The sequence below is a fragment of the Microtus ochrogaster genome, unplaced genomic scaffold (genome assembly GCF_000317375.1).
Source record: "Microtus ochrogaster isolate Prairie Vole_2 unplaced genomic scaffold, MicOch1.0 UNK76, whole genome shotgun sequence".
Lineage (NCBI taxonomy): Eukaryota > Metazoa > Chordata > Mammalia > Rodentia > Cricetidae > Microtus > Microtus ochrogaster.
Genome location: NW_004949174.1, coordinates 940562 through 958831, shown reverse-complemented (window position 1 = coordinate 958831; position 18270 = coordinate 940562). Strand labels below are relative to the sequence as shown.

At 44.5% G+C, this 18270-nt stretch overlaps 1 protein-coding gene across 2 annotated transcripts in view; it reads left to right on the top strand.

Moving 5' to 3' along the window:
* The window catches only part of Prmt3 (protein arginine methyltransferase 3), a 72884-nt gene that overhangs the window by 47649 nt on the left and 6965 nt on the right, over positions 1-18270 (top strand). For both annotated transcript variants that reach the window (XM_005370346.3, XM_026777614.1), the window contains 3 exons: positions 925-1011; positions 16329-16379; positions 16571-16658. In XM_005370346.3, coding sequence (XP_005370403.1) covers positions 925-1011; positions 16329-16379; positions 16571-16658 — 226 coding nt within the window. The remainder of the gene's footprint in view (positions 1-924; positions 1012-16328; positions 16380-16570; positions 16659-18270) is intronic.

Genomic DNA, 18270 nt, shown 5'->3' with positions numbered 1-18270 from the left:
TGCTGCTGCTCTGGTACCCTGGTAGGAAGAGATGTGGGGAGCTATTTGCACAGAGCAGAGGGGAACAGTTAGTGCCGCTTTGGCCCTGTTGCAGAGCAAGAAGAGAGTAGTGGGAGGGAGTGCTGAGTTCTCTCCTGGCGCTGTCTTCTTCATCCCCAAACTCCTGTGAATGGCTGAAGTAGCTGGTTCAGGACTGAAACCCCAGGGTGTTTAGTAGATGCTCTGTGACATCAAGTGTACCTCTTCAGCACCGTTTGTTTCCTCCCATTCTTCCCACTCTGAAAAGCCCCCACACTATGTAACTCTCTTTAAAATCTTTCTTCATCTATCTTAAAGACTGTGATGACCAGGCTGTGACTTAAATTCTGTCACTTGTCAGCCGTTCCCTGAGCTTTAGTCAGGGCAGAAGACAAAGAAAGGAATGGGCTGTTTCTCTCCAAGATGAATCTTAACTTTTGAATTATTGTGGCTTTTTCTACTATCTAACATGCATATTAAATTCATTGAGAGATGAATTTTTCTGACAGTCTTTCCCTTCAGCAGCATATGTTTTCAACTTGATATTTCCTCGAAGATTAGTGTCATAACCTGAAACTTAGCAGAGAGGGCGGTGTGCAGTGATGATCTCAGTGGAGGGAAGAACACCAGGTTTTACATTTGAAGTCTGGAGTGTGTCAGCGAAGCTAACAGACAGATCCGCTTGTGACTGCATAGATAATACTGCTTCCAGAAGTCAAAGTAGAAGATACAAACTTGACTTAAAGAAACATTAGCTAACTGTTAATTGTTCCTTTAGTGTGGGAAGAATCCTCAGGCTGGCTTGTGATTAGGAATTAGGCAACACTGGTTTACAGCTGTGGTGTATTAGCTAGACTTTGTTATTCCTGTTTACTGATCTTTTTCTTTCTTCTTTCTGCTGGGAAGCATATAGATTGCCACACTACATGTATCTCAGACTTGGAGTTTTCTTCAGATTTTACCCTGAGAACCACAAAGACAGCCATGTGCACGGTAAGCCACCCCTTCCTACTTCCACAGATCTGACTAGCAGTACAGCTGATTGGCAGAGTAATGAATTAATTACCAGGCTTGTGATAAATGAAAACGGCTATTGCCATTGACAGTCTGTCTTTGCCTTTGCTGTCGCTGGACAGATCTGCTTAACAGATGAGTAGACTTCAGAAAAGTCCCCGCAGCTGGGTGTGGTGATGAGCGCTGTAATCTCAGCCCTCGGGAGATGAAGGACAGCCACAGCATAAAGACCCTGTCTCCTACAGCTAGTTTAGTTAGTAGACAATAGAGGGCAATCTTGGTTTTTATTTTTCTTTCCTCCTTTGGTTATTATCTATCATACTTAGTGGAGAACATTCCACTTTGTCTTCAAAAACAAAAGTTCTTATGCTGTGCCTCCCTGTCGGTCTTAATTTAGATATGTTTACGGACTCAGCTCTGGCAAAGAAGAAAAGATGAGGCCTTTGAAATGGTAGGCAGATCCATTGTAGGTCTGTCTGCTTGTGGAGACAGAGTTCCACTGTGTAGCCTAATTCTATCTGCGTCGACAGCATGCTTGTGTGGAGGAATCCAGCCATGTTAAGCGCAAACTGTCAGGGAATTATGGTAGGTTTTAGCTGAGAAGCAGATATTCCTATGTAGTACTGAATGTTAGCACTTCTGAGAGTTTTCTTCCACATACTTTAAATCAAATGCATCTTCCTGCGATGGCAGGCAGAGTGCCTGTGTGCATTGGGCAGCATTTGTTACTCTGTTCTCACAGTCATTCAGGTTGGCTTGATGCTGCATTCTACTAAAGAGGAGTAGAAACTTCTGCCGTGCTTTATCCCCCTGACTCCACAAAAGCCTTGTTAGTGGGATTGTACGAGTCAGCCAGAGAACACATAGGACAGTACAGGTGTGCAATCAGCCAGAGTCAGATACAGGCGCATCTGAAACAAGCCTGAAATGTATTCCATTCTAGATATGGTGAGCCAGAAGTCTAGCAGCCGTTGTTCGAGAGGAGGATGGAAATTTTTGAATCCATGTGCAGTCTAAACAGACAGAGCTAGATTTAGCTGAGGAAGTAGGCCATGCGTCGCTCCTTTGTAGCAAATACAAAATCCTGGACTAGAGAGATGACTCAGCTGGTAAAGGGTTTAATCCTTAAGACTTACGTAAAAGTGAAAGGTGGCAATTGATTTCACAAGTTGTCCCCTGCCCTGCACACACATAATGATAAGGAAATCCTTTAAAAAAAAAAAAAGAAGAAGAAAAGTAGATCTTTGAGTTGTTAAACCCTGTCTCTTGGAGAGAACTGAGATATTTGGATAAGCATCTGCATTTCCAGCAAACCCCTTCCTTCCATGCTCACTTGACCAGGAGATTGGCACCACTAGGACACTTGCACCTAATGCTCCTAATCATCTCGTCATCTGAAGCCTGGCTCACCCCTTTGCTCTGGAGCTGTTTGTGTGAACATGGTCTCTGCGGCTGCTCCTAAAGAGACAGCTTCTGTGTTCATGAAGAATAATCCAGCACAGGCGTATTTCAGAGGACAGGTGTCAGATTAGTGAAGGGCAGTGCCACCAATAGGCAGAGCTGGTGATGGTGGAGGGGGACGGCTGGGAGGCAGCGTGGGGACTGAGTGCGGGAGTTTGTTGTTGGTTTTAAGTAGAGAGAACAAAGTCTGTGAATTTGTACTTGGAAGAATAAACTTCAGAACAACTCAATGCCTTTCTCATTCTGAAACTAGAATACCTAGTGACAAATACACAGTTTCTAAGGAGTTGAGCATGTTTAAATACATGCACAGTGTTTTTCTCCTGTGAGATTCCAAATTTGGGCCTAATTAAAAAACTAGAAAAAATTGAATTTTTCAAAATAAAAAGAACACCCTTTGGATTTAATTTTCACAGCATGTGTGCTGCAGGCTGAGCCTCTCAGGGTGGTTAGAACCTTGTATAAGTAAACACCTTTCCTGCACAACTGCACAACCCCCTCGCTTGCCTACACATGTGTACACAGCATGGACATTTCAAAGCAGTTTTAATTTGCTAGAATAATTGTTTTTTGTTCTCTATGTATGGTGTGTGTGCATCTGTGCACGTGCGTGCATGCGTGAATGCCAGAAAAGAACACTGGGTGTGTCCTCAGTCACCTGCCTCCGTGTTGCCTTAGACAAAGTCTCTCACTAAAGCAGAAACTCAACTTCTAAGCTAGGTTGAAGCCAGGAGATCCACTTGCCTCTGCTCCATGGTCTACTACTGCAAAGGCACACAGCCATGCTTGGGCTTCAGCTCAGGTCTCAAGGTCTACTACTGCAAAGGCACACAGCCGTGCTTGGGCTTCAGCTCAGGTCTCGTGTTTGCACAGCAAGGGCTCTTTCCTTTTGAGCGTCTCCCCGGCCCATCTGCATTTCTAGCTTGTCTCTCATTTTGTTCATGTAGCTGTGGGCTTGCTTGCTGTGCTGAGCACCTCTCTAGTGCAGCTTTTCACCAGTATAGGAAACCTTCTCCTCTGGGCATAGTTACATGTGCCTCTAATCCCAGCACTGAGGAGAATGAGGCAGGAGAATTACAGCAACACTGAGACCAGCCTAGTCTGTGGTGTGAGATCTGTCTCAAAAACAAATAAACAACAACAAAAAATTACTTTTTTTTTTTTTTGGCTTTCAAGACAGGGTTTCTCTGTGTACATCTGGCTGTCCTGAAACTCACTCAGTAGACCAGGCTGGCCTCGAACTCACTGAGATCCTCCTGCCTCTGCCTCCCAAGTGCTGGGATTAAAGGCATGGGCCACTACCACCTGGTCAAAACAAAAAACAAAATGCAAAGTACTGGTTTTAGAAGTGTTTTTCCCCTTTACCCATATTTGCAATCATTTCTAAGGTCTGTATTTGCTGCCTCTCTGAGCCAATCCTAAATATGTTTCTCTTGATTATCTTCTTCTAATTATGAGTTTTCCAATTTTTCATACTGCTTATAATTATTAGCTGATTAGAAGAGTGGCTCAGCAATTGAGATCACCTATGCTCTCCCAGAGGACCCAGGTTCTCTTCCCAGCACTCACATGGCAGCTCACGACTACTGTGACTCCAGCTCCAGGACATCCAGCACCCTCTTCTGGCTTCTTTGAGCACACATCTGTACATATCCCCACACAGACATATACACATAAATAAAAGCAATTTTCTAAGTGGAAAAAATTATGGCAGTCATTATATACTAGAATAACTCGGACTAAAGTGGTAGTGTTCCTGTAGAACATCACCCTGGAGGCGGTTGTTGGGGAGAGGACTGAGTGCCGCGGTGGTTGCTCTCCAGTGTCTTGAGAATGGGGTCAGGCTGTCCTCTGTTGAGCTTCCTGGGGAGCCAAGCAAAATAAAGACAGGCTGGCCAGCAACCAACCCTCTTAGGGAAGCAAAGTCAGGGTGTGCAGAGCCTCCCACTAGAGTGAGGTCAGATCGAGAGCAAAGTCCCCATCCGGTATTGGACTGTTGAAGATTGGCAGGCAGCTAAGTGGGCTTCACATTGTTTCCTGAACACTGAACACTACTCCACTTACCTGTTTCTTACTCTTGCTCTTGCTCACTTAGTCACTTTCTCCTGAGGCAAGGTCTCACTAGGAGCCCAAGCTGGCCTTGAACGTACCTTCTCCAGTGTGGGGACTGCGGGAACGTGTGACTGTGTCTTCTGTACTGGAGAGGTTTTCACTGTGTTAGTTAATAAGCCTGTTCCTCATACATGGGCTCTCCTGAGGCACCTACAGCAAACGTCTGTCTTGGAACATCTGCCCCCGTCTTAGGGGCGCAGAGAACTGAAAGGGGAAGGCTCCTGTCGGGGGTAGCGCATGGTTGAGGCCTGGGGTCTGAGCACTGCACACGACAGCGATAGTAAGAACTTGTTTACACAGAGCACCCAGGCCCAGGCTGATGTCTCACTCTGTCCTCAGCTCCAAAAGCCACTGTTGGTCTGATTCTGTGGCATAGAAACACCCTCTCTGCTAATTGTTCAACCTTCAAGGCTCCTTCCTAGTTTTTCCGTTAGTTTATTTCAGACATATCTAATATGCCACGTATTCATTTTCTAAAGAGGGTGCTCATTTTAAAACATGCTTTACATTCATAAGTGGCCAAACTAAGGCATTCTTGTTTCTGATGAAGTTGGTGTCTTGCTCCAAGATCCGGAGTTGAACTTCAAGGTTATTATCACTGGTATCAGCCATGCTTCCCACCATAAATGACTTGTTCTTTTGCTTCTCCTCATGGCAGCGCTGAGGGAAGGGTTTGCAGGGTTGTGACCCCAGAGGCTTGGGCCCAGCAGGTTGGGGAGGCTGCTGAGAGGAAATGCTGCCCTGGACTCTCCTGTTTGTCTAGGCGGTCTCTGGAGCCTAGTGAGAAACTGTCTGCCTAAGAAATCGGGGCCTCCCTAACTAGGGTTTTGAAAAGTTGAAGTAAATGAAAGAACATTGAAGCAGGAGCTAAAAATCCTGTTGCCTCTCAGTGTCGTTCAGCCTCTCTTCATGATGTGCCGGGTGAGTGACTGCAACAATTTGAAAGCTCAGGTTTTGACCTGTGCAGAGGCAGGCTGGACCTTCAGGCTGCTGAGTCTCTAAGGCACATAACACTGCTATGAGAATAGGCTTCACCATGTTTACAATCAAACCTCAGTGAGTCCTTGTCATAGAACTTTATTTTTTTTTTATTTCCTAATCAAGCTTTACATTTTTCTAATGGCTTCAGGAAGGAGTCGGTTTCTTTGCAACTGTTCTTCAAATCTTCTAAAGGTTTTCTTTGACATATTTAATGGTGGTAACCAGCTAATTCCAAACTCATTCTGCGTAGTAAATCAGTACTTGGAACTCCTTGGTGTAGGTTGACCTAATTTTGACCTTGCAAAGCTAATCAACTAAACAAACTAATTATTAAAGCACATCTGTGCTGCTTAGAAATGGTCAGATTTGTCTTGAGCTTGCGTCATGGATTTCAGCGAGACAGCTGGCAGATGTTGTAATAGGCTGCCTTAAGGAAGGTTTATGTTATAGAGGAGAGTGGTTCTCACTGACTTCTCTGCAGCTGGTGTTAGGTCTCCTTGTCGGGATGCCCATGCCATCTAGACCTGAGGCTGATCCTTGTCTCTGCTCCTCTGTGTCCCAAGCATCACCAGTACTAACTGACCGGTGTTAAGAGCTGGAGGCCTCGGAGTATGCAGTAAGCTGAAGAGGTAGTTCTGTGTCCACAGCCAATACTGGAAGAGTCAGATACTCAGTTTACACCATGGATATTAGGTAGCGCCAAATAAAGACTGAGAGTTTGGTAGTTGTGCTAGGGCACTCTCGTCATCTAGTGAGCCGCTTGCTTCACAGCAGTGCAGCACAGAGAATGGGCAGAAGTGACTTGCCAGGTCACGTTGTGCTGGTAGTGTGTCCTGAAAGTGTGTTTGAAAGTTGTAGCAGAGTGCGCTCTCAAGGGTCTGACTGAGCTGTGCCAGCAGCGTTCTGAGAAACTTGTGATGACAAAGAAAAGGCGGGGAGAAAGCTGTTCAGGCTTTCATTTGTTTTTATTAGATTTATCTCCAGTTTACAAGAGATCCAAGAACAACTGTAAAAGTTGATTCTCCTTCCACCATGAGGTTTCTGGGGATTGGACTCGGGTAATCAGGCTATCTCACCATCCCAGAGTAGTCTGTTCCTATAAATTCAGCAGTCTCTCCAGCCACAGGAGTTGCATAGGTCACAGCAGAAGTGCATTCATATGCATGTGTAAGAATATTTATTGCCGCCTTCTTATTGCCCCAAACTGCAGAGAATCCAAGCACTTAACAGAGAATATAGGGCATTTAGTATGTGATATTTAACATTTAACAGGGTAATAAGTAAATAAATGTGATGAGAACATAGCAGTGAGGAGCGCATGTGTGACCATGATATTCATGAGTCTTATGGGTATAAAGTTCACCTCAGAATAGAGGAACCACCCAGGAGAACGTTTCGTTGTGTAAGTTTCAAGCTAAATTAGCATGATTTTTAGTGTTTGATCAGTGCATGCTGTATGCATGTATAGAAGTAGCTTCTGCTCAACCCCATTAAGATGTATAGGTGACGTGTTAATTTTTAGGAAAGGAGTCTAGAACATGTAGACTATAGTGTTTGCATAGGGAAGGTGTAGAGCCTTCCCTGTCATCTGCTGCCCTGCACTTAATACAATGAGAAGCGGTTAAGAAGCACTTGGAAGCCAGGAGGTGGTGGCGTACACCTTTAAACCCAGCACTAGGAAGGCAGAGGCAGGTGGATCTCTATGATTTCAAGGCCAGCCTTGTCTGCAGAGCGAGTTCCAGGACAGGCTCCAAAACTACACAGAGAAACCCTGTGCGTCAACTCCCCGCCCCCCAAAAAAGGGGGAAGATGCACTTGGAAAGGAGCTTTGCTGGAATATGGGGCTAAAGGGACTAGAATGGATGCAGGCGGCTGGTTGTCAGGTCAGCCCCGTAGCATAGCCGATAACCATGGTTGACATGGGCAGTTCAGAAAGGAGATGGTGATCCAGGAACTAACTGGAGATGAAACCAAGAGATGCAGTTAGTAAAGAGGATGAGAGAAGGATGGCATAAAGCCACAGAACCAGAAGACAAAGTCACAGAGACAGGTTCCTCGTGCGAAGCTTAAAGGACCGCAGCTGAGACAAGCTAACGGGCTCACAACTGTGGTTCTTTGTTTTGTTTTGTTTTGTTTAAGACAGGGTTTCTCTGTGTAGCACTGACTGTCCAGGAACTCTCTTTGTAGACCAGGCTGGCCTTGAACTCACAGAGATCCCCTGCCTCTGCCTTCTGAGTGCTGGGAATAAAGGTGTGCACCATCATGCCTGGTTAACCATTTTTTTTTTAAACCTTTGCTGCTTCCTAAGGTTTGGGGATTCTGAAAACTTCTTATTGGCAAGTCTATTAAGGCAGCATCATTTTCAGATATAATGCAACAGGTTGGTCAACTGAGCATTCAAGTAAGCAGAATCCCCAGGAATAGGAACTACCCCAGTATAGATGATTCTGCTGTCTTAAGCAAGCCTGGCCAGTGGCCATTTTTCCATTCCTTATCCCCTCACGTGCTTCTCTATCAGAACATCTTTCCAAACTGCATCGCTGATGGTCTTCAGGAGGCAGGACAGTGGCAGTCGCCTGTCAGCACTGCAGCAGCTACTCAGCACCCGATGCGCTCCACTGTTCAAGGCACCCAGTTCATCTCTGCTTTTGCATTCCTTGGGAACACGAACATGAACATAACTTAATCTTGAAAAGCTTAGGTGTGTTCCCTACATTGTGTTAACTCTAAGATGTGTGTTCTTTGATAGAATGTTGAAAAGAGTGGCCCACAGTGACTAAGTTACTGTTCAGACATCATCAGTGAGAATGTGACCATCTACAAAACAGGTAGCTCTGGAGCTGAGAGTGACTTGTCTATGGAATTGGGGTAGTTCTGAAAGTCAGGCTGTGGTGGAGCCTCAGACTGGCAGACTGAAGGACTGGTAGCACCTGGCTCCAGGGGCTCCAGACAGAACTGTAGGCATTGTAACATCATTGCTCTGAAACACCCTGTGTGGAAGCAGGGATTCATGAGCTGCACTGGACAGCTTTGACACTAGATGGGACAGAGGCCTTTAGGTGGGGCAGTGCCACACTGGGACTCAGCAGTGTCAGAAGAGTCACAGAGGCTCAAGCACAGTGGAAGGGTGGATGGGGTATTTATTAAATAAACAGTAGTAGGTTCTGTCTTAATGCTGTCAAAAGGCCTCTCCCTGCCCTGCCACACAGGTCACCTATGGGCATTATTGTGAACATAAGTGAATTGACTCTTTTTGATAGAGACACTTACCCTGGAGTGATGACCTATGAGAAAATAATCTTGCCCTTTTAGGTCTTTTTCAGAAGTCATTGTGAATATTGGCCCTCAAATCTGGCATAACATACCCAGTGTTTCCAGACATTGTGTGCGTGGGCATTTATAGGACCATCCATCTTCATGGAGAGATGAGTCAAGAATTGAAAACTAAATTTTTGTTGCATAAACTAGATAAGTCACAGTGTAGTTTATGATGTTTACAGAAGTGAGTCAGTCCATCTTCCTCTTCTCACAGAGAAGAGTGACACCGTGGTACTGGCCGACCTTCAGCTTGTGCACATGTTCTCCTGTGCTTGGCACATGAGAAAGATATGTGCACGCATGCGTGCACACACAAACACACACACACACACACACCTTCCTTCTCTCTCTCTCTCTCTCTCTCTGATCTGTCCAAGAGTCACAAGAAAATCCCAGAAGGGGGTTAGGGATGTGACTCAGTTAATAGAATGGCAGCCTAGCATATGAGGAGGCCAGAGTCCATCCCTAGGACTACATGAACAGGCTGTGATTCCAGCACTTGGGAGGTGCAGACACAAGAATCAGAAGTCATTCAACTACATAGTGAGTCTGAGGCCAGCCTAGGGGATGTGGGACCTGTCACAGAGAGGGAGGGAAGAAAACAAGGGCGGTGGGGAGAGGGCGAGAAGGAAGACCCAAAGAAGTTAGGCAGACTTGTGGCTGTTTCTGCTCTTCCACTCAAGAAGCAGCTGAGCAGCTTCATGTTGCCCCTTTGGAAGCCTTCCACCCTAACAAATAGAAAGGGGTGCTGGTCTTCCTAAGGGTTTGCAGTGGGAATCCTGGAAGACTGACATCAAGAACCGGGCATAGCAGAGACCAGAGAACTGCAATGACTGCAGCTAGCCTCACCACCCCTGCTCAACCCAGGGAACCCAGGTCCCAGTGGAGCCTTATAGTGATGTTGGGTTGCTAGTTTCCTGGGGCATTTCAGAAATAAATTCAAAAATCTTTCTAGAAGATTATTGCTGTAAGCCTAAAATTATTTCTACTAGCAATTTTAAAAAGTTCATTGTAAGGTACATAATCAAAGGCAATCAGTGATTTTGAGAGAAGACGACATGGACCAAGAACCAGGTGAAATGGGGACTAAGATCAGCTCTGGAAGCCACGGGTATTCATCCAAATCATACATGAAATCAACTAGACTTGGTGTGGTCAGGAGGAAAGGACTGAAAACATTTCTGAAAATAAGGTACCTAGTGTGGAAAGGAGCCAGACATCCTGAACCTCAATACAGTACAAGTTGGCAGCAGATCTTCATAGTGTTAAAAGGCCCTGTGAGCTGGGCTTCACACCAACACAAAATAACTCAGGAGGGACAAGGACAAGGACGAGACGTGGCCTCACTACCATTCATCCCTATTGCTATGATGAAATAACCCTGACAAACACCCAAGGAAAGAGGAGTCTGTTGTGGCTCACAGCTCATGGTGCCATTAACAGCAGTTATTCTCAGTAACTGAATGCAAGAAGAATGAGTAACAAATTGAGATACATCCAGGAAAGGGACAGTGCACACTTGTAACCTTAGAGGATCAAGCCTGTTCTTGGCTACATGGTGAGTTCAAGGCTACTCTGAGCTACTGGGGACTCTGTCACTTGCTATGATGATTGAAACATGAAGAAATGATACAGTGCAGATAAAACTTGCAGACATTGTGCTTAGGGAAGGAGGCCAGGTACATCATGACATGTTGTATGAATCCTTCCGTGCGGATGTTCAGAACAGGAAAATATAGGCTTGGACTGGTGTAGAATGCTACATGACTCTGATTGCGTTGAAGAATGTGAGTTTACACTTATTTAAATGGGTAGCTTTTGTGCTATGTGAATTCTGTCTCAATTAAAAGGGAAGAAGAAACCCTAGACCCATTCTGAAAAAAAATCATAGTCCAAGGAGAGAATTTTAAAAACAGTTAGTGATAATAGGTTTTCCATCCCTCTGTAATAGGTTTCTCCATTGATGCAGTAAGCCATATAAAGCCGAAATGAAAAAGTATAACAATAGGTTTATTTGAGCAAAGCAAAGGCCAAAGAAGCCACCCCCACAAACAAAAGCAAGGAGACTTTATAGGTTGTAGGTGAGACATGATGACCTGTCCACCACAAGCTGGGTTTGTGCCCAAGTGTGCTCAAAAGCTGAGCACTTTGGGTGGCAACTTGGTGGGTGGCAGTTTCAGGGGAGTAAGCTGCAGTAGCTTTTGCCTTTCCTATGTTTGGGAGACTCTCTAAGTGGGTGGGATCTGAAGGGGGGTAATGGGGCTTTCCAGATCATGAACTGGAGGTTCCAACAGAACAAGTGGGGCCTCGTGGGGTCTATGCAAGCACTTAGAAAGCTGAGGCAGGAGGATTGTGACTTTCAGGTCAGACTGGGCTGCAAAGCCTAGCTTTAAAAAAGAAAGATAGGAAGGGAAAGAAAATAAAAGGCACTCCAACCCATATTCTATCTTTGTATAATACTAAAAGAGAATAAACCAGTCCTAAGCTCCACCCCAAGGAAGTCTTTAAAAATTAAAGTGCCATGTCAGTGTCACAGGCCTCTTTTTTTTCAAGATAGGGTTTCTCTGTGTAGCCCTGGCTGTCCTAGAACTCCTCGAACTCACAGAGATCCACCTGCCTCTGCCTCCTAATTGCTGGAATTAAAGGTGTGAAGTACTACTGCTTTCTGTTTCTTAATTTGAATTTCACAACTATAGTTGGTTTGAAAGCTCACTGTACTGTGCACTCAAGTGCATTTTTCTGCATTTTTAAGCATAGCATGGTGACATAAGCCTGTTATCCCAGAATTTGTGAGGTGGAGGTAGTGGGAGAATCCCGAGTTTAGTAAGTTTGAGGCCAGCCTGGGTTGTATGAGATCCTGTTTCCAAAGAGCCAAATGATGATGATTGATGATGATGATGATGATGATGATGATGATGATGATGATATATTTTTAAAGGTTAAAAATACAAAATACATAAAACAATAGCCTATGTTTACAGGACAGAAGAAATATACAATTAGGTGTGGTAAGGTAACAGTGTACAAAAAATCAGATACTTGATTAGGCAAGGACAATTGTACATGCCTTTACACATAGCTACTCGGGAGGCTGAAGCAGAGTACCTGAGCCCACTTTAGGTAACATAGCATGATTCTTTTGTTTGTTTGTTTGTTTTAAACAAACTGTAGACTCTGAAGAGATGATTCAGTTTACTCCTAAAATGATGTTAATAAGCAATATGAAATAATAAGGATGTGATTTAAACCTGAAAAGGCCTTCCAGCCAATATCTGGGGATAGGTTAGTATTGTAGCAAGATTTTGCAGAAAGAGGTCTTTAAAGCCATCTTGCGTGTTTTATTGTTTCCCATGTTGTTCAGTCCTTTTTCTGAATACCACTCGGGCTGGCGTTGCCCTTTGGGAGTTGCACGGCACTTAGCATGCATTGTCCCCTAGAGGGACCACAACAGCAAACAGAGACACAAATTCACTCTTGGGATAAAATAGAAATTAATTGAAGAAGAAAGAGTCTATAATTTAAGGCATAGTTAGCCTTGGGAGGAAACTGTCGCTTTCCCATTTGCTGATTCTGTGCCAGTCATCGCAGCACTGCTGTCTGCTCAGCAACCATGTCGCCCATGTTTGTATTTTCATGCACGTATGTATTATGATATAAGCTCTGAACCTTCCCCCGCATTATCTGCTGCTTGCTTCAGACCCTTCATCTGTCAGTGCTTACATTCAGTGCTGAGATTTTGAAAGAAATACTCCACAGCAGATGAATTGTGCTTTTGCTGCAGAGCTCCTGCCACATGGATTACAAGCTCTGTTTCTCCATGCTTGAATACACTCCATCAAAAGCACATTATCCTCCACGGCTGTGGCCAGCTGCCTAATTGTATCTGCTGTACCCATGCGCTGGTGGAACATGATACCACAGAGGAACAGGAATGATGAATTACCCCCTGCAGGTGATAGTGATCGTGATGATTTTTAATTTCCTTCTTCCTCGTACAGTCTAGAGTCTAGACTGATTGCATTTCATTGGCTGCCATCTTCTTCCATACCCACATGGGTTCCCCTTTGTAAAAAGACCCACCACACTGACACACGTGAAAAAGTCATTTGTTTAATTCTTGCCCATTATTCCTCAAATGCATGGGTGTCAGATGAACTGCTTACTTTTATGCATACAAAGTAAACAAGAAAAATGTGGCTTAAAGAAGACTTTTAAAATGATCCTGTTTATACCTGCTTAGTGTTATTTTCTTCCTGTGACACCCACAAGACACATGAGCAATTCCCTCTGGAACAGTGTTCTCCACAATAGAGCCACACGCCAACGACTTCTCCATGTGTCTGAAATGTCAGATCAAAACATTCTCAAGTGTCCAGAAGTCACTGTCCCCAGTCTCTCTTTCATCCTGTCCTCTGTCATCACTGTCACCTCACTCTTTACTCTGGTGGCAATGGCTGCCCATTCCCCTCTCTTGGCCTCTGACTGATAGAGCTGAGTGTGTGTTTGGGGGAGGGGGAGTGTTGTTTAATATCACCCTTACTTTGTGGGTTAGCCAGTTACTTTTGATACTTGGGCTTCATACCTTTTTCTTCCAAGCAATCCCTGCTGCCACCGAGATACCAAGGAAACTAGCAGCAATGTGCCCTGTGCCCCTGCCCTTTGAGCCCCTGCTCTCCCTAGGCCTGGCTCTTACCCAGGTATAGTCATCTCCAGTTCTCTGTGATGGTCTTCGAGTCTGGTGTTTGACCTCCGAGGGGAGAATAGAGGTCATTGAGATTAGCACTTGGAGCCAGGTGTGCTGGTGCATGCCTTTAATCCCAGCACTTAGGAGTCAGAGGCAGGTGTGTCTACATAGTGAATGCCAGAACAGCCAGGGCACCACAGAGAAACCCTGTGTCATAAAACAAAGAAAAAAGTTCAAAGTTAGCACTTGTAGGACCTAAGACAGCCTTCCACAGTGATGCCAACAGGATGATGGGACTGTAAAAGCTTGTTCTCAAACCAGCTGACATTTGATTGAAAACAGCACTTTGCCCAAATGGCTCTACAGAAGTCCTAGCTCCAGCCATAGTTGAGCTGGCTTCCCCAGCTGCGCTTCAGGCCGAGTCTCCCTTCTCTGCTGAGAACCACTCGTCTGGTCGTCAGTCCTGCTGACAGTACCCAGACCAGAGTACTCATGTGCTCTGCAGTCAAGTGTGCTGTATGTCAAAGCACAGTGCGGGCGAAAGGGCAGCAGCCACGTGGGCAAGCCAGCCTGGGCTACATGGTGAGAACCCTGTCTCAATGACTCCAGAGCCAGTGTGTTCTGTGTTCACAGTCCCGGGAAAGCGCACTATAGAGCAGGTTGTCTGTAGATCATACTCACCTTTTCCTATGCCCCGTCGTGTGTCTGCGGCCTCAGTCTCCAGATGCCACTGGGACCCTGGTCTGGTGAGGAAGCAGAGGCAGAGCAGTTCCCAAGTGTGGAGTCAGTCAGGAGGGTTCCAGTGCTAGTCACCAAAACAAAAGAAACGTTTTGTTTGTTTGTTTCTTGTTACTCCAAACTCATCAATATTTCTCTCACTTTTTAGCTTTATCTTCGTTTTTTTTTTTAGCTAAAATTTATAGATGGTTGTTTGAGGTTAGAAGACAGTTCTAAAATATCTTTGTACTTTGAAATCCCTCTTGAGACTGGCATTCCATCATCATTATAGCTATCCTGCCAGGTCATTGATTGACAGGCTGCTTTTTATTTAAAAAAAAAAAGAAAAGAGTTAGAGAAGTAGTTTTCTTTGTGATTTTTTTTTTTAATGCATCTCAGAATTGAGAAACATCTTTCTTATCAGGTACGCTTTCTCTTGCCTCTTTCTGCTCCCCAGTGCTTTAATGATAGACAAAAGAAGAGCAGGTGGAAAGGTCTGGAAGGTCCCAGCACCAGAGATGCCTTTGCCACAAAGACAGTGTGAGCCACTATCCTAGCACACAGATACATCCACCAATCTGAATGCTCCCTGACTCTCCTTCTCTTAAGAAGAACCCTTAGGTTTTTAAAGAAGATTCTATTGTGTGAGTGTGGTTGATTAATCTTTAGACATTAGTACTTGACTCCGTCCATGGTCCTCTCCCTTCCCAGAGGAAGATTGTACCCAGTCATTTCCCTTCCTTTCTAAATAAGCCAGCCTTAAAAACATACAACAACAGGACAAAAACAAAGATAGTAATAAAATCGTTAGATTCTTATCAATTTCCTTTATCTGTATTCATTTCTTTGGTAAATCCTCAGTGTACAATGTACAATTGATTTAGTCAGTTATCCTAACTATATAGGGCTAGCTGCATTTAAGAGACAAGGAACTAGAAATATACCCAAAACTGTTTGAGAGCTATATAAGATGGTGCTGGATGAGAGATTTCAGCTATGCCCCAGCCCTGCTCTTAAACAGACTGCAGCCTGAAGGCAGGCAGAGTGTGATCAGTGTGGGGAACGGTACACTCAAGTGGTGTCTGCTCAGCGCTGCACCAGGAGTACCGTGGGGGACAGGGCAGACACCAGAAATATACTTACAAAAGCAGCTGGCTTTGTCTGTGAAGGTGCCGTAGGTATAGACGACCCAGGATTTGTTCTAGAAGCTCACTGTAGCCTCATGCCTCTCTGGAATAGCCAGTGTCTAAGAACCTCTGCTCTGTGATTCTGTTGGAGAAGTATCAACAGCATTTCCATTTCCTCTTTGGTGTCTAACGTGTAATGAACTTCAAGGTTAAGTATTGGATTTGCTTTGGACTCAATGTGAAATAGCCCTCCAAGATCAATAACATTCTCCATTCTTTGCAAAAGTGGCAGAGCACACAAATTGGCCTGATGGTGAATTTTCAATAATCAATGCCTTGTTTTTAGAGCTTTGTAAGCTTAATTTAATGCCAGTTTTGAAAACAGATTTAGTCTACCTAATCCATTGTGAAAGAGAGGGAATGGCAGCATTTAAGTTTTAAACAAACCAAGGTGGAATTGGGCTGCAGAGATGCCTTGGTGGTTAATAGCTGGCGGTGCCTAGCTACAGATGCCTAAAGTCTGAGGAGAGCTGGAGGGCGCAGGGTGACTCCCTTGCTGTCTGCCAGTTTCTCAACTAGTCTGTTCTGCCAGTCTAGCTGGGCCTCTGCCTAGCCTCCTGCCTGGGGCAGCCTTGCTTGACCATTTCTCTGATAAGCCATTTATTGATGGTTTGATTAGCCTTGTTACCCTTATTATCACACAGTTCTATGGGGAAAAGCCAATTGTGGTCTTCATTTTCCTTATAGCATCTTTTCCTGGAAAAATAACAACGAGTCAGTTGTGAGGTGTCTAGGCTTTGAGGTAGTTTCTAAGGTGTCAAGTCTTAAAAGACGGAATAGTTAATGATTTTATTGTGTAATTAGTTTAATAATCTATCATATTTTTTAAATCACAGGCAGTCGCTGGGTACTTTGATATATATTTTGAGAAGAATTGTCACAACAGAGTAAGTATCATGAGTTATTCATAAGGATTAATTATATGGAGTACTCTGTTTGATTTGTGCCCTAAGGTGTTTGATCAGAAGTGTTTTGCTGTTGTAAGCAGTTGCAGCTTGTATTTGATGTAGTAGATTAATGTACCATGATATTAAAAATCGTGTACTTCATCAGATACTTCTGAACTTTACCAATGCAGGTCGTGTTCTCTACGGGCCCTCAGAGCACCAAAACACACTGGAAACAGACAGTGTTTCTGCTGGAAAAGCCGTTTCCAGTGAAAGCAGGTGAGAAACATTGCCTTCATTATGGGGGGATGGTAGTCATCACGTGTCCTTAGAGGAGCATAGCAGAATTCTAGTAAAGGAGAGGCGGTGGTTTCAGCTTCTCTACATAGATGTATGCAAATAGCTGGAAATCTTCATGGAAGTGGGGGATTGCAAGGGTCTTTTCCAGCCTCGGTTTCTCTCATTTTGTTTTTGAGTGGTATTTACACACACATTACTCATTACTTACTTGACACAGTAAGTAATTGTTTTGGTTTTGAGACTAGGTCTCACTTTAAAGCCCAGGCTGGCTCCAAGCTCAGAACAATCCTCCTGTCTCAGTTCCCTGCATGGCCACTGCTCTTCTTCTCTGTAGCTGCCATGTTTACTTACCGTCTTCTCTCTGCCATCTCAGTTTGTTTTCACATCTGCAAACCACTGTAAAGATTTCTGTGGCCATGTGCTGAGAGGCCGCCAAAAACACCCAGGGAAGATGGGGGGGGCATCATGACTTGGAAGTGTCCTCCAGCAGGAGCATGAGTTCTGTTGTGCTAGATGGGAATGGCTCTGGACAGTTGTCAGACTTCTCAGGCTACACAGGGGTTCATCATCAGAGTGGGGCTGCATATCACCATTATGCTAAGCTCTGCGTCCTGTTTCCTGACCTAAGATAGCTTTGGTCTCACTGTCGCTGAGTAAATTGAATGTAGGTGCAGAGGAGGCTGTTAGAGGAAAGCAACATCTTGCTGGTGCCTCTCACATCAAGCTCCAGTTCTGTCTGTGGGAATGAGACCTCGATAGTGCCATTTTCTCTGAAGAAAGCTGAAGCATAGCACAGCTGATCCGAGACTAACACAGACGAGGCTTTGGATGCAACTCTACTTTCATTTTTATTTATTTTATTTTTTTTTTGGTTTTTTTCGAGACAGGGTTTCTCTGTGGCTTTGGAGGCTGTCCTGGAACTAGCTCTGTAGACCAGGCTGGTCTCGAACTCACAGAGATCCGCCTGCCTCTGCCTCCCGAGTGCTGGGATTAAAGGCGTGCACCACCATCGCCCGGCTTTCATTTTTGCAGCTCACATTGGCCTTGCATGGAAACTTGAAGGTCCTTCTTGTAGCCAGCTTGTCATCTTAATTCTAGGACTCTAAAGTCACGTGTTTTAGACGCGAGGATGAAGATAGCTTTTAAGCTTGCTTCTCCGAATTCTCTCTTAATTTCAAAGAAATACTTGATAACTGGCAAGAATTTGAAATTCTATCTATTCTTCTTAAACCCTGAAGATGACTAGTGTGTGCTTCACCTCCAGGCTTTTACTAATGTTATGAAGCTGGTGTGTGCTGAGGTTGCTGTCTAGCCCAACAACTTAACACCTTTGAATGAATAGAGCCGAGAAGTTTGTTGTTTAAGAATGAGCATGCCTAAAGTAGAGGTATGGGGTGGTTAGTGTCATCCTCTGCTTCATAGTGAGTTCAAAGCCAGCCTGAGCTCTGTGAGATACTACCTTGAAAAAAGTCTCTCTCAGATAGATAAATAGATGAATAGTAGGTAAATAGATAATAGATTGATAGATAAATAGATGGATAGTAGGTAAATAGATAATAGATTGATAGATAAATAGATGGATAGTAGGTAA